The 14,920-nt window shown below is 47.1% G+C and overlaps 1 protein-coding gene across 6 annotated transcripts in view; it reads right to left on the reverse strand.

The window, feature by feature from the left end:
- Positions 1–5,713: 5,713 nt before the first annotated feature.
- Positions 5,714–14,920, reverse strand: part of Lrrfip1 (LRR binding FLII interacting protein 1) — a 132,143-nt gene continuing 122,936 nt past the window's right edge. For 5 of the 6 annotated variants that reach the window (XM_052193648.1, XM_052193652.1, XM_052193649.1 and 2 more), the window contains 5 exons: positions 13,867–13,916; positions 11,554–11,671; positions 10,949–11,028; positions 8,346–8,450; positions 5,714–6,569 (listed from right to left, as the gene is read on the reverse strand). In XM_052193648.1, coding sequence (XP_052049608.1) covers positions 6,459–6,569; positions 8,346–8,450; positions 10,949–11,028; positions 11,554–11,671; positions 13,867–13,916 — 464 coding nt within the window. In that variant the 3' untranslated portion in view covers positions 5,714–6,458. The remainder of the gene's footprint in view (positions 6,570–8,345; positions 8,451–10,948; positions 11,029–11,553; positions 11,672–13,866; positions 13,917–14,920) is intronic. The other variant, XM_052193650.1, reaches the window with a different exon arrangement.

A 14,920-nucleotide genomic window follows, 5' to 3' on the forward strand; every position in this document is an offset into this window, starting at 1 on the left:
TCAGTAAAGTGCTTGCTTTGCAAACATGGTGTATGTGAGAATCCATGTAAAAGATCCAGATTTGGTGGCATGTGTTTGTAATTCTAGTGCTGTGTGTGTGTGTGTGTGTGTGTGTGTAAACAGGTGGATTCCTGGGCTCGATAATGAACCAGCCGAATCTACACGGTGAGCTCCGAGCCAGTTAGGGACCATGTCTCAAGGGAAAGGTGGTTGGTATTCCCGAGGGATGACACGCCAGGTTGTCCTCTGGCACCTTCACATTGTAGTGAACACACAGCCGTCCTGCTTGCAGGAGTCAGCTCTGCCAATGACCTCCTCTCTGAATGGGCATCTTCAGTGCTCCCCCTGGATGCTCCTCCCTGACTCAGTGCTCCCACAGGAAGCACTCCCTTCTCCGAGATCAGCTTTAGTGTGTTCAGCTGATCCATTCCCCTCGGATGTCCATGCCTGCTTAGTTCTGAGTTTGCCCTCCCTGTTGTAACGGTAACTTCCAGTGAGTCCCCACCATAAGGACTCCCATGTTCCCATTCCCATGTTCCATTGCTAAATCCAGCTCTGCTGACTCCTGAGGTGACTTTCCAGGCTATTCGAACATGTGGGAAAACAAAGCCAGTTTCTTTTCTTACAGTCATTCTGCATTACCCAAATGGTCTGCAAGAGGAGGATACATTTTTATGGCATTGGAATGACATTAGATCTAGGTTTTCAAAAAAAAATGTGGGGGGCAATATGAAGTTTTAGACTGGGAAATACGTTATATAAATATTTAGCAAAACTATGGCAGGTGAACCTTGTTCTTAGAAGCTGCCAACTGCCACACCATGGCAGGTTAAGAAAATCCAAACAAGTCAGAGTAGTAAAACAGAGATGGCCTCTCCCCGGTTCACTGTGCTGGCAGCTGGGCCCAGGAAAGAAGCAGAGAGAACCTATCACACCTGACCTGGGCAGGCATGCCTTCCTTAGATTAGTGCTGGGCATAGCAGCCACACTTGGAAGGCAGAGGCTGATGACCTCTGCTGGCCCCAGGTGGGGGTGGTGAATCCAGAACTAGAGGGGAGAATTAAAGACAAACCTGAGGCATCCTCTCTTCCACCTCGTCGTCTCCCATGCTAACCATAGTCCAGGAAGCTTTGGGAACTTAGGAAGTGCTCACCTCAAGCTTCATACGGTCCTGCTTCTGAACCCTCTCCTTCAGTCTCTGTGGCCCTCATAACTATGCCACCTGAGAGGGTGGCCTGTTGGAGACAGAGCCAGACAATCACTCACTTCATCAAGACCTGTGGTACCTGCCAAGCACTCCATGCCCCTAGGGACCAGGTAGGACCAGCCAGCCACTAATGATGGGGCAGCTCTCGTATAGATGGTGAAGAAGCCGGGAGAAGTTGGGGGACAGCAAATAGACCACTAGTGGCATTAGGCCATGACTAGGGGACAACTATCCAGCCCTTAAATGATGGAGGACTGGGAACATTGTCCCCGAGGCTGCTGGATAGAACTATGACCCCTGAGTAAGGATCCTCCAGATCCCAAGTATCCTCCACACCAGGGATCAGATGGCATCTTTGTGCAGCTGCAGGAAAGGAAGCCAGGCATGTCAGAGACAGCAGCTCTGTCACCCTTAAACACCCAGGCAGCAGGCACACATACACACACACACACACACACATGCCACATCTGGTTGTGATACTTAGTGATACAAACAAATATGAGTGCCTCATTTGAAATCTGCTGGTTCCACCCAGCCAAGTTCTGATGCTTTTTAATCCTACCATGGGCAGCCTTTGAGATGACCTACTCACCACTGAGAATAGTCTCCTGTAGTGGGTTGGTCTGGTGCTGCTATGCATTCAAATGCTAAATTCTGTTCTCCAAGATCTGGTTGCTTCAAGATGAGATCCTCACCTCTACCAGTTTTCGTTGTGTAAACCTTGGCCACCGAGCTATTCCTGATTGGTTAATGAAGATGCTTACAGTCTGGGCTGGGTAGAAGAGAAGGGGTGGAGTGAGGTCTCTGGGTTTGGGGGTCTCAGGCAGGGACCACGAGGGAGGAGAGGGGACAAAGAGGAAGAAGGAAGAAGGCATCTTAGGGTAGGTGGGTCGTGAGAACATGGCCACAAGGCCGGCCTGATGGAGTAGCAGCAGCCCAGCCTGAACATGGCAAGTGATATCTCTGGGAATTTTGACAGGGAAGTAGACAACATGGCATAGAGGGCTGACAACTGCTCGGCTCAACTGCTTGAAGGCTTATTTTTAAAGGTTTTGTGTGTTTTATATACTAATTGATCTAAGGTGTGGTTAAAAACCCCTAATAATATTTACCTCAACAGTCTCCTTATAGTGGATCCCCCTTTACGATTCCCTAAGAGTGTGGCATTGTGCTCACCAGAATTCTATATTTGAAAATTAATAAAAATATCAACAGGCAGGTGTGTCAGTGCATGCTTTTAACTCGGGCACTTGGGAGGCAGAGGTTTGAAGCCAGCCTGGTCTGCATGGTAAGTTCTATGTTAGCCAGGGTTATACAATGAGATCCTGTCTCCAAATATACATCAACGGTAGATTCTTAAAAACAGACATGAAATGGTAGTGTGTGTAGGTGTGTGGTATGTGCACACACTCAACCGTGTGTTCCCCGGAAGGCAATGGTGGAGGATGATGTCATGGTATCTTTTATTGGTTGCTTCCTTAATTTTTGAAACGAGGTCTCTTACTGAACCCAGAACTTGCCATGCCATTTAGGCTGGCTGGCCAACAAACTTCCAGGATCTGCCTGTGCCTGTCCCTAGTGAGGGGGCTATAGGCACACATGCCACTAGGCCCAGCTTATGAGGGCACTGGGAATTGACCTTAGGGTCTCACGCTTGTACATCAGGCACTTTCCACACTGAGCCATTGCTCCAGGCCCAGAGTAGATTCCTGGTTGGCATTTTAGCTATTAGTGACAAACAGTGGGAAATGCCATCTCAGTACAGTCTAAATTGGATTCATTCCTTTTTTTTTTTAAATTTTTTATTTCTTGAGGCAGTTTCTTTGTTAGCCCTGGCTATCCTGGACTCACTTTGTAGACCAGGCTGGCCTTGAACTTACAGAGATCCACTTGCCTCTGTCTCTAGAGTGCTGGAATCAAAGGCATGCACCACCACACCTGGCCCTACTTATGCTTTTGAGTGGGTTGCTCTGACCTAAAGCTATTTTATTTCTGAAAATCAATATAATTTGTAAAAATATAATTTTTTTTACAAATTTTACAATATATATTTTACAATTTACAAAAATACAATTTACAAAAATATAATTTTACAAATTATATTGACTTTCAGAAATAAAATAGCTTTAATAAAATAACAGTTGTTCTGGCACAGGATTTCAACTATTACTCTTAATTTCTAAAATTCAGTTTACAGCATTGGTTCCCAATGACAGCAGCAATTTCAGGTGCAATACAATAGCATCTGAAGACCCAGTTCAACATTCTGTAGTGTCTGGGATATTTACCTCAGTGACCAGCCATACGCTAGCTTGTACACAGAGCCAAGGTGGAGAAAGGCTGGGTCTCAGGGAAGAAAAAAGCCAGCACCAATTCCCCAAGAGCTTCACCCACCGGAAAAGCTTTCCTATGGGATAGATTTTGAAATTGTGTTCTAGGTTCCTCAGGGTGTGATATAGACTCTTGAGTTTCTGCGACGATATTCACTGCACAATGTTATCATAGAAATTAAATGAGAAAAGATAAAGGAAGACATTAGATTTCATGTCCAGGTGCCACAGGAGAGTTTGTGATGACCAGCACTTTGTGACTTAGCCAGACTTTTTTTTTTTTTAAAGTGGTGAAATGAATTAAGATAGTGTGGGAGAACCCACAAGACAGTAAGACACAGCTTGCTTTACTGCAGGCTGACTGGCCCAGAATGGTCAGGAGAGGCTCCCAGAGGGAATTATGAGCCCCTCAAGGCTCAAGTGGTTGGGCTCCTCTCCTGAGCACCCCCAACTGCCAGGTGTAATGGCCAGTCCCAGACCCTACCCTATGAGGTAAAAAAAACCCAAGCTCAGGACTTGAAATCCTGCCAATCATCACCCTAGAAAGTTCCCCCACCCCCCACATCCTATCTAAACCCTGTCTTCTGTTCAATTCTCTGCTGCTTTTCGCCTAGAGCAGAGGCAGCCGCCCTCCTGGGTTTCTCTCCCAGTGAATCCCTTGTGGGAGGCTTGGTTGTGCACTGTGACTTTGTGGTATTCCTTGGCGCCCGACGCCAAGGTACCTTTCCATCTGAGCTGTAACCCTCCCACTCCCGCCAACTCTTTCCTTCTTCCCTCCTTCACAGTGAGTGAGGTGTGCAGTGAAGGCCACCCATTATTCTTTCCCCTAGGGAAACTCTGCTCCCCCGTCCTGACCCACAGATTCCCCCTTGGTGCTTGTCCCCTGTGAGCGGATGACATAGGGAAGGAAACCCAGGATTACTCAGGAGCCAGTGAGACACTGCTATGAACACGGTGTGCACAGGCCTGGGCGTGGACCCTCATGACCTCTAGCACTTTGACTAGGTGTTTTCATAACTTCTCAACCTCACGCCTCACACAGCATCTCTTGACACTGCTATTTCAGTTCACACTTGCAATCACAGTCAGAGGCCGGCCTGCCACACCAGCCCTATTTGAAACATGACTCCACACAGGGAAACTGAAAATCAGCAAGCTGTCAGCCTGCCCTGGGCCTGTCCCCTGGGGTCCTACAGATAAGTCTACTCTTCCTACTCTTCAGTGTCCTTTACCTCTCCAGTGAATGGGATCTGAATCTACTTTAAAACACAGGGAAAGTGGGGGCTGGAGAGATGGCTCAGCAGTTAAGAGCACTGACTGCTTTTCCAGAGGTCCTGAGTTCAATTCCCAGCAACCATACGGAGGCTCACAACCATCTGCAATGGGATCTGATGCCCTCTTCTGATGTGTGTCTAAAGACAGCCACAGTGTACTCATAAAATAAATAAGTCTTTTAAAAAAAAAAAGAGCTGGGCAGTGCACACCTGTAATCCCAGCACTTGGGAGGCAGAGGCAGACGGATTTCTAAGTTTGAGGCCAGCCTGGTCTACAGAGTAAGTTCCAGGACAGCTAGGGCTACACAGAGAAACCCTGTCTCAAAAAAACCAAATCCAAAAAACAAAACAAAAACAGGGAAAGAAAAAAAACCAAATTTATGTGATATGTTTAAAAAGAAGGGGCCAGTGAGCTGGCTTAGCATGTAAAGGTGATAATTGCCACTAATGTCCATGACCCACAGGATAAAAAGAGAACTGAAACCTTCATGTTGTCCTCTGTCTTCCACACATATGCTGTGGCATGTGCGCATGTACACACACACACACACACACACACACACTCTAATTGAAAAAAATCAAAATTAAAAGATATACACAACAACAAACATGACATCAAGTAATGAGCTTTCTCAGTGGGGAAAACTAAAAGCACTTGACTTTGGGGGTAGAAAAGATGGCCTCAGTAGTTCAGAGCACAGGCTGCAGGACCTGGGTTCAATTCTAGTGACTTGCAACCATCTGTAAATCCAGTCCTGGGATCCAGTGCCCTCTTCTGGCTTCTCCTGGCACTGCACACATGGTGGCACATACATACATACATACACACATACATATATGCAGGCAAACATTCATGCACATAAAAGTAAAACCTTAAAAAAAGAAAACCCACACAGTTCTCTTTAACGGTTCATTTTTAAAATGTTTTTTTTTCCTAGCAGGACATTCTTTAAAAGAAGTTAACAACTTCAATTCCAAATATAAGGATTAAATAATGCAAATGAAAAGCTGTTGTTCTCGGTGAAGCTACTGCCTAATGACCCTGGGAAAAGTACTCTTATAACCGAACCGATGCAAAAGTCCCTTAGAAAAGCTTCATTTGTTGCCTGGAAATTGTCTTCTTAAGGTCACTTGACGTCTAGACCATCGCCTCGGCTCCTTCGGAGGAGCCTTGCTTGGTAATGGCTTGTGGTTCCACAGTGTTTTGTGTATGGGAAGCAGAGACTAAGAGACACTACTGGAGTCACTGGGGCTGTAGGCTCCAACACAGAGTCCCCGACACTGGAACATTCTCCCTCAACCTTCATCAAGACACAAAAGAAAAATCAAGTCCCGCCTTAACCTTGACCTCAGCCACGCCTTGTTGGTGGCACTAAGAGGTCTCTGTGCATCAAGTCCAGAGCTTTCATGAGACCCAGTGTGCTTATGAGAAGAAACCTGCAGGCTCTGAGTATCATCCCGGCTGGAGCAAGGGTCTGCAGACAGAGGCATCTGGTGCTGCTGGGCTCCCCGGGTGACCCTTGCATGGAAGCACTTCTTCCCTCGGAGGCAGGGGAAGTTGCAATGCTCCCGACAGTACAGATAAAAGCTCCTGAAGCCACGCTAGGCATCTGGGTCCCCAGAGAGGTGCCCACTTGCTGCGGGTATTTATTGCTGGGACAAGAGCGCGCTGCGGTTGGCTTTCATCTTTTCCAGTCGCTTTACGAGGTGGCCATTGCTCACCTCAAGCTCTTCTGTTTTGTCCAGTGCTGAGCGAAGCTGCAAGGAGAGGAGAAGGCGTTGAGCTTGGGGGCCTTGCTTCCTCCCAACATGGTGGGGTTCTGCATGGCCGTGAGTCTACCCCTACTAGAAAACACCACTACAAAAGCCCAGTCACACTGGAATCCTAAAAAGTGTGTCTGTGTGTGTGTCACAATGGAATCCTAAAAGTGTGTGTGTGTGTGTCTTTTTCCTTTTTAAAATATTTGGTCACATCTTTACTTATGAAAGTTATTTTATTTATTTTGATTATATTTTATTCTATTTACACACTTATGTCTGTGCACCACATGCATGCAGGTTCCCAAGGAGGCAAGAAGATAGCACCAGAATCCCTGAAAGTGGAGTTATAGACATTTGTGAGCTGTCACATAGGTGCAGGGAACTGAACGTGAGTCCTTTGCAAGAGTAGCCAGTACTCCTAACCACAGAGCCATCTCTCCATCTGTTTGTTTCTTTTTTAAATTTCCTTTTTTTTTTTAGTGTCAGAGGAAGTGTATTTACTATTCAGAATGTAAAATAAATTCAAGCGATTTACAATAAATATTGCATGCAAGAATATTTTTCTAAACTAAAAAAACAAAAGTCAGTACTAGGATTTGAACATAGGACCATGTGTGTGTGATCAGCATGCACTCTATCACTGACCTGGATCCCAAACTCCCAGAAGAGTATTTTGATTAGTTTCATGAATGGTTTAAACCAAAGGAATGAACCAAATAACATAAGTATGACCTATATTTTCTTTTCTTTTCTCCGCCTCCTTAAATAACTGTTGATTGGCAGTGGTTGGAAGGGATGACAGAATTAGCATTCACAGACAACACCACACACCAGTCACGAGGGCAGCAAGACAGGAAAGAGCCTGAAGGCTCCTCTTCAATAGCAAATGGGTAGGCAGGAGCCTGGAGTGTTGATGGAGCAGCCTTAGGTCAGCTCTGGGTAACAGGCATGGTTAGAGATGAAGAGATTGACGGGCTGTGGCTCCAGACTGACCACTGGGGATCTGTGTGTTTCTTAATAATAAAACATGACTCACTTTGGTTCTGCCTTCTTAACTAGGAGAGGCTCCTCATCTGGAACGACTCCAGACCTGCGCTATCCTGTGGGTTCTCGATGGGCTCAGAAATGAAGGTCAGTGAGCCAACAACTCAAATGGAGCAGAGCCTGGACCAGCTAGAGAAGATAACTCTTTGGTGGGAGAGTTGGGACCGAAGTCTCTGCAGCTGGAAACCAAAGCTTGAATGCCAGAGTCTCAAATGGTCCCAGCCTGGAGCCAGGGGTGGAGGGCCTGGGTACCATATAGGCAGCCATGTGAGCAGGTTGCTCCCAGGCCAGCATTCAGCAGCAGAGGGCTGGCCCTAGCGAGGGCTTCTAGAGGAGCTGCCAGTTGATAGGGACCACCCACGGCTCTGCTTCCCACACGAGCCCCCATGCAGGTGGCGGGAGTCCTAGGGCATAAGATTCCACCCCCTACCTCCTTTCTCAGGCTCCACACTGAACTTGTACAGGGAGAAACCATGGTGATGGTGGTTGGGTGTCTGCTGAGTGCGGAGAGCAAAGACTGAACACACGTCAGCTGTCAGGGGGGAACACGGAAAGCTAGGTCTATATACATATCGGAATGATTCACTTATTAACCCTAACTGCACTCCAGCTGCAGCCACATGCCAAGCAGATGCTGTATTTTTTCCAAGTGAGCAATTTGGCCAGATCTCTTTAGGAAAGCAAAACATGTAGTTTCCTAAGAAGTAGAAGCAGGACCGAGAAGTTTACCTCTCTTTGGAGCTTCCGTTTTTCCGCCTTTAGTTCGTCTTCTATCTTTTCTGCGTTTTCGGCAGCTGATCTATAGCGTGTTACTTGGCTCTCTAACCTTATTACCTGAAAGGCAATCATAAGAAAGCCATTGCCACAAATCCATTCACTGTTTTCTTTTGTTGTTTGCTTTATTGTATTTGCGATCAAAGGAGGCGACTGAATGAAACTGAAAATACGCTGTCTGAGTAACAGTGTAGCATTTTGGACGTTACTTTGGTTCTAGCTGACCAAGTTGTCTGGTAGCATTTCTAAGTGACCCCCGTCCTGACAGCAAATGGCCCCAGTCCAAAGGGTGAATGTCTCTTTGCTTCCATAACCCCCTCATGGGACTTGAAAGTGCTTGTAGAAGGACCCGAGTTCAAATCTCAGAACTCGGATAAGACTTTTTTTTTTTTTTTGAGACAGGGTTTCTCTGTATAGCCCTGGCTGTCCTAGAACTCACTCTATAGACCAGGCTGGCCTCGAACTCAGAAATCCACCTGCCTCTGCCTCCCAGAGTGCTGGGATTACAGGCGTGTGCCACCACCGCCTGGCACAGAACTCAAATAAATATTGATTGCCCTCTGGCCTGTTCTTACTGGCCTCGGCAGAATGGAAGGCAGAATGATGGCGGCAGGACCTCAGCTCATCTCCTAGGCTGTAGCTGTGGAAGGTCAGTAATGACAGCGGAAGAGAGGAGGGAGGCTTCGTGTGGGTGTGAGGTGTGTGTCCGTGGCTGGATGTGAGTGTGTGTGTCCACATCCCAGCACTTGGGATGCAGAGGCAGGAGGATCAAAATCCAAGATCAGGCTGAATATATAGCATCACCTTTTGTTTCTATGAAAAGTTCCAGCACATACATCCACAGTCAAGGGGAAAGTGACTCCTTTGTCCTCCTCACCCTAGAGTGGGCCACAGGCTGATCCTAGGATCCACAATACAAATGTGGGAGGGCCCCACCTATATTCATCTGCTGCAGGGAGAAAGGCTAGAAGTTCAGGGAAAAAGATGTCTGGGCATGAAGTGTGTGGTGATGGTTTGTATATGCTCTGCCCAGGGAGTGACACTATTAGGAGATGTGTGGTCTTGTTGTGTGTCATTGTGAGTGTGGGCTTTAAGACCCTCATCCTAGCTGCCTGGAAGTCAGTATTGTGCTAGCAGCCTGCAGATGAAGATGTAGAATCTCAGCTCCTCCTGCACCATGTCTGCCTGGATGTTGCCATGCTCCCTCCTTGATGACAATGGACTGAACCTCTGAACCTGTAAGCCGGCCCCAGTTAAATGTTGTCCTTATAAGAGTTGGTCATGGTATCTGTTCAAAGCAGTAAAACCCTAACTAAGACATGTGTTGAATTAACAACTATTTTAATTATTTTTATGTGTATGTGTATTAATGTATGCAAGTGCATAACACTGGGAGCTGTTCTTCACGAGCCGTCCACCATGTTTTCGTGAGACAAGGTGCTCACTGGCCTGCAGCTAGGCTGGCTGGCTCCAAGCACGGGCAGGGAATGGTCAGCTCTTGCACTGGGCTCAGCTTTCCCGCCGGTTCTGAGGATCCAATTCAGGCTGTGAGCACTTTACAGACTGAGCCACACCCCCATACACAAGAAATATTTACAAGCCACATCGACATGAGCTGTTTTGTTATTAAAACCATTATAAAACATGTGTGCCACTGTGGCAACTTAGAGTCCAATAAACAGCCTGTCCTGAACTTTCCTTCCCAACTCTGCGAGCAGCGTCCTGAAAGCCAGGCACGGGGATACTCTTATAATCTCAGCACTTGGGAAGCAGAGGCAGGGGGATCAGGAGTTCGAGGTCACCCTTGGCGACATAGTAAATTTGAGGCCAGTGTTGGTCACATTGAGACCCTGTCTCAAAGACAACAAAAGACCAATGTAAATAAATGCCTTAAGAAACCTGCTGCCATAACCCACCCCCTCAGGACCTGTGGGCATGTGTGAAGGCCGGAGGGTGACGTCGGGCATTCTCCTCATGTGCTCTCCACCTTATACGTGAGATAAGGTCCCTCACTGAGCCTGAACTTCATGGATTAGGTAGCCTGGCTGGCCAGCACAGCCTGGGGATCCTTCTGTCCTCAGCATCCAGGCAAGGAATACAGACATGCCGTGCCCTACCTGACTGGGATCTGGGGATCTGGAGATCTGAACTCAGGTTTATCCTCCTGTCTCCCTAGAACCCCATTTGATTCTCAAAGTCTCTTGAAGAGGCTCTCAACCTGTGGGACATGATCTCTAGGGTGTTGAAGGATCCTTTCACAGGAGTTGCATCTCAGATATCCTGTATATCTGATATTTCCATTAAGATGCATAACTAGCAAAGTTACAGTTATGAAGTAATAATGAAAATAATTTTGTGGTTGGAGGTCACTACTACGTGATGAGCTGTGTAAAAGTGTTGCTGTATTAGGAAGGTTGAAGGCCACTGCTCTGATGCCATTCAGACTCCACTCAGCCACCCATCCATCCAGAGTGACCGGGGGTTAGAGTTAGGGTTAGGGTTAGGGTTAGGGTTAGGGTTAGGGTTATTAGGGTTAGGGTTAGGGAGAGGCAACATACATTTTGTTCTAAGGCAGTTATCTCTTGCTCAGATTTTGCAAGTTTAAATTTGAGGTCGCTGATCTGTCTATTGGCATCTCCTAAAGGGTGATAAAGAAAGGAACATGGGTTAAGTTCTAAGGTTCTAGAACATTCTGTTCCTGGGAATCATCCTCTCACACATCTTCACAGCCTAATCTCGGCCTCCACAGAGTCAGACAAGGCATGCCCTCTCTGGGACTTGGCTGGGAACACGTCCATACCTCTTACGTGTATGTAGAAGAGCAAGGTAAGAAGGAACCCCCAGAGATGTGACGAAGGAGATGAAGGAGAGGGGCTAAGCATAATCTCATCTCCCATAAGTCTGTTTTAGCTGACTAGCGTAAAACGTGCCTATCATATGAAGCAGAGCAAACGTGTTTCCATCCACGCCCACGTGTGCATCCTGGGACACCTGCTCCATCCCACAGACCCCCCTCCCTTGCTTTACTCACAGGTAATATCTTTGTGTTGTGGGACCCAGGAGCTTTCAGGGGACAGGAGAGAATACAGGGTATCCCTCACCATAAGCGTTTACAATCGGCACACACAAAAGCGTGCGTTTCCACCCAGGGGTCAACACTCACGTTGCAGATCCATGACATGCACATCTGTCCCGTTCTCCACGATTCCATCCTCGGCTCGGAGGAGGGCCAGCGTGCTGTTCTTCTGTCTTCCCTCCAGCTGCCCTTTGAGCTTCTTAATCTGAAAGCACCCCAGGAAAATATATTTATTTCTTCTTTCCACTAAAGAGCTGAATTCAGAGCCTGTCACAGCCAGAATAAACACATCGGGCTGCTGCCTTGCTGTTAGCATGACCCTGGGGTGTCAGAGGCAGGGGTCACCGGAGTACACGGGAGAACACCATGGGAAGGCTACAGTCTAGCCTGTGCTCCACCGGCCAGAGGGGTCCTCTTGAATCAAGGCCAATCCAAATAAACTAACAAAAGACTTCTGAGGACCAGAGCTCATCTCAGAAGGGAATAGGCGGGACAAAGACTTTATAACTTCAGGCATGTGTTTTTTTTTTTGTAACCTAGTGGACAAAATTTTTTGTGTACATTATATGTATGTGACTGCGTGTTTGTGTATGCAGGTGTGTGTAGATGGAAGGCCAGAGATTAGCACTGAGTGTCTTCTGCCATTGTGTTCAACCATCTTTATCTTTCTTTCATGTCTTTCTTTTCTTTCTCTTTCATTTTTCCTTTGAGGCAGGGTCTCTCACTGAACCTAGCTTATCCACTCAGGGAGGCTGGCTAGTCAGTCAGCTCCAGGAATCCACCTGCCTCCACTTCTCCAGCACTGGGATTATAGGTGTGTGTGTCCATGTCCAGCTTTAAGTGGGTGCTGAGGATTCGAACTCAGGTCCTCATGCTTGTTCTGCAAACACTTTACTCATTGAGCTATGTCCCCAGCCTCTGTGAATGGTAATCTCTAAGGCTGAAATTCTTCTGGGACTCAGAAGTGGACTGTACACACACACACACTACTTGGAATTGTGGTCTAAGACTTGGCAACTCTTCATGATGCTGACCTTTGCTTATTCACAAAAATATAAAAGAGATCCCTGGGTGCAGGAATATGGGAATGAAGTCCCCAATAAAATTTTATGCTTCTGCATAGAACCTGGTCTGGCCTGCTGGCCTGGAGGCACAGGTCAACCTTTAAGGAAGGGGCCTTACAGGATTCTTCTCTCATATGGGGGTCAGAAAAGCAGCTGAGAGTTTAATCTGATTCTGAAAGGGTGACGACTGTAAAGGGTGAGCTAGCGAACCCACACGGCTCTGGGGAATGTCGGAGGAACTAGCTCTCTGGGAAAGAGGCTGAGGAATCACTTTAACTATCCCGCAGACAAGGAAGACGAAACAGAGCCCTTCGGCATCTCCTGAAGTCAGAGATAAGTCATGGTTTAAACAGCATTGCCTTCTAAATGTTTGTCTACATTTACAGTTCTGGGGCTGTGCCCAGGCCTGGTCAGAGAAGCATCTCTTTGCAGTAGCAGGCCTCAGTGCAGACTCAGAGTGGGTCAAAGTGCTGAGACTGACAGCTCAGCCCGAAACGGGACATCTTTATAAGCAGCCACTCCCCAGAGCACAGTGAATGTCACAGAGGAGGCAGAAAGAATGTAAGAATTATGGGGGAAGGAGCGCATGAGACGCTGTCTTCCGGATGTGAGATAGCTATCATGAACTCAGAGCAGCGGTGTTGCCTGCACAAGATCTAGCCAGTCAGGATGTCAGCATAGGTGATCTCTGGGCCCCACCCCTTATCATGGAGCCATTGGGACTTCTTGATAGCTGCTGGAGCAGAATCATTCAGGTTTTTAGGCTGTTCCCACTGGTTTCCTGTGCTCCAATGGATGGCCCCACATTCATGCACATAAAGGCAGCCACTAATTGACCTTAGTGCATTATTGGGGCAGGGAGAACATAAAGTTCAGAGGGGACATGTTGGTGGGACGTGAGTGGAGTTGCAGGAGGGAAACTGGAGGTGGCTATGATCTTATTTTCTTGCATCCATGTATGAAATTCTCAAGAATAAAGAGAAAATGATAATTAAAACCAATTTTGATCAGTTATTCAAAGAAATGCTTGCTGCACCAAACCCATGTGCAGGTACAAGCTGACGTACACGTCACTTCCTGTCTCTCAATGGCATATCTCCACCCTCCATCTGAAGCAGCAACACATATGGAATGTCCCAGAGGCCGCCCTATAGCTTCAAGTCCTCGCTAAGCCTTGTGTGACAATGCTGCTCTATTTGGATCGAATCACCAAGCCAGTCTTGTTCTCAAGCACACATTTAGGGGTCTCCAGAGTGGGCAGAAAGGCAGGCTGGGAGGAGGGTGTGGTTTCAGGTACCCTACTTAAAGTGGTATAAAACAACAGAAAGACGGTTACCTGCTCCAACAGACATTCCCGTTCATCAAGGAGCTTTTTCAACCTAACATCTGAAGAGATCAGAAAGACACATAGGTGAATCTGTATCCTGGCCTCGCAGCATGCCACTAACAGAGTAACATATGGACCGGTTAGTGGGATGAGGGATGGAGTGTAGGTTAAACACGTACCACGATGGATGAGGCCACAGACAGGACGGGGAGGAGCTCAGCCAAAGGGTGGTGCCAGCCTCCCGACATGCTTCTTATCAGGACAGCTTCCGGCTCATGCAAACAGGCTACTCTTCTATTTAGGCTAGCATGCAAGAACGCTAGGGAAACACGCTGCAACACAAGATCTCACAGGCTTCACGGTTTAGCAATGTGCAGTGTTGCTGTTCATGAGCGCCAACATTTCAAGGAGAGCTCTTTCCAAATTTGTCCTCCACACCTAGCTATCCTGCTTCTAACTTGCACAGATGCACCCAATGTCAGAGTTTTGACTCTCTTAACAAACCACAAGCCAATGACAACATGTCTACTAAGCCAGTTATAATATGCTGTTACTTTTTTTTTTTAAAGAAAAGCACAGTAATGGCTTTAATTCCTATAATCCCCCCCACCTCCAAGAGGTAGTAAAGATGTCTTTATGTCTGCCAGTCAGTCCCCCAAATCTCTCTAGAAGAGTACCAAATAACTCTGATCTACGGGGAAGAACCAATGCTGAATGAAGATTTTTATACCGATGGTGGATACTGTTAGGGATGCTGAATGTCTATGAAGACCCTGTTGCCACTTATAGTTTATCTGCTATGCGCTGGTCCGAAGCTCAGGGTCCCCAAGGACAGGTATTTTGCATTTTCCTTTAGATGAAGGGGAGGCCCAGGGGATGATGGGTAGGTGACACTCCTAATGCCTAAGGGATCACAGCCCACACTTAGGGTGTTCCTGACCACTGCGCTTCATGGGCTTTTCAGATTAGGACTTGAACCTCTCAGTGGACCGCTTAAAACCTGGCCTAGAGTGATTTTGTCCCCACACTGCCTCCTTTAGAACTGTCCAGAAGGTAACTAATT

The sequence above is a fragment of the Apodemus sylvaticus genome, chromosome 9 (genome assembly GCF_947179515.1).
Source record: "Apodemus sylvaticus chromosome 9, mApoSyl1.1, whole genome shotgun sequence".
Taxonomy (NCBI): Eukaryota; Metazoa; Chordata; class Mammalia; order Rodentia; family Muridae; genus Apodemus; species Apodemus sylvaticus.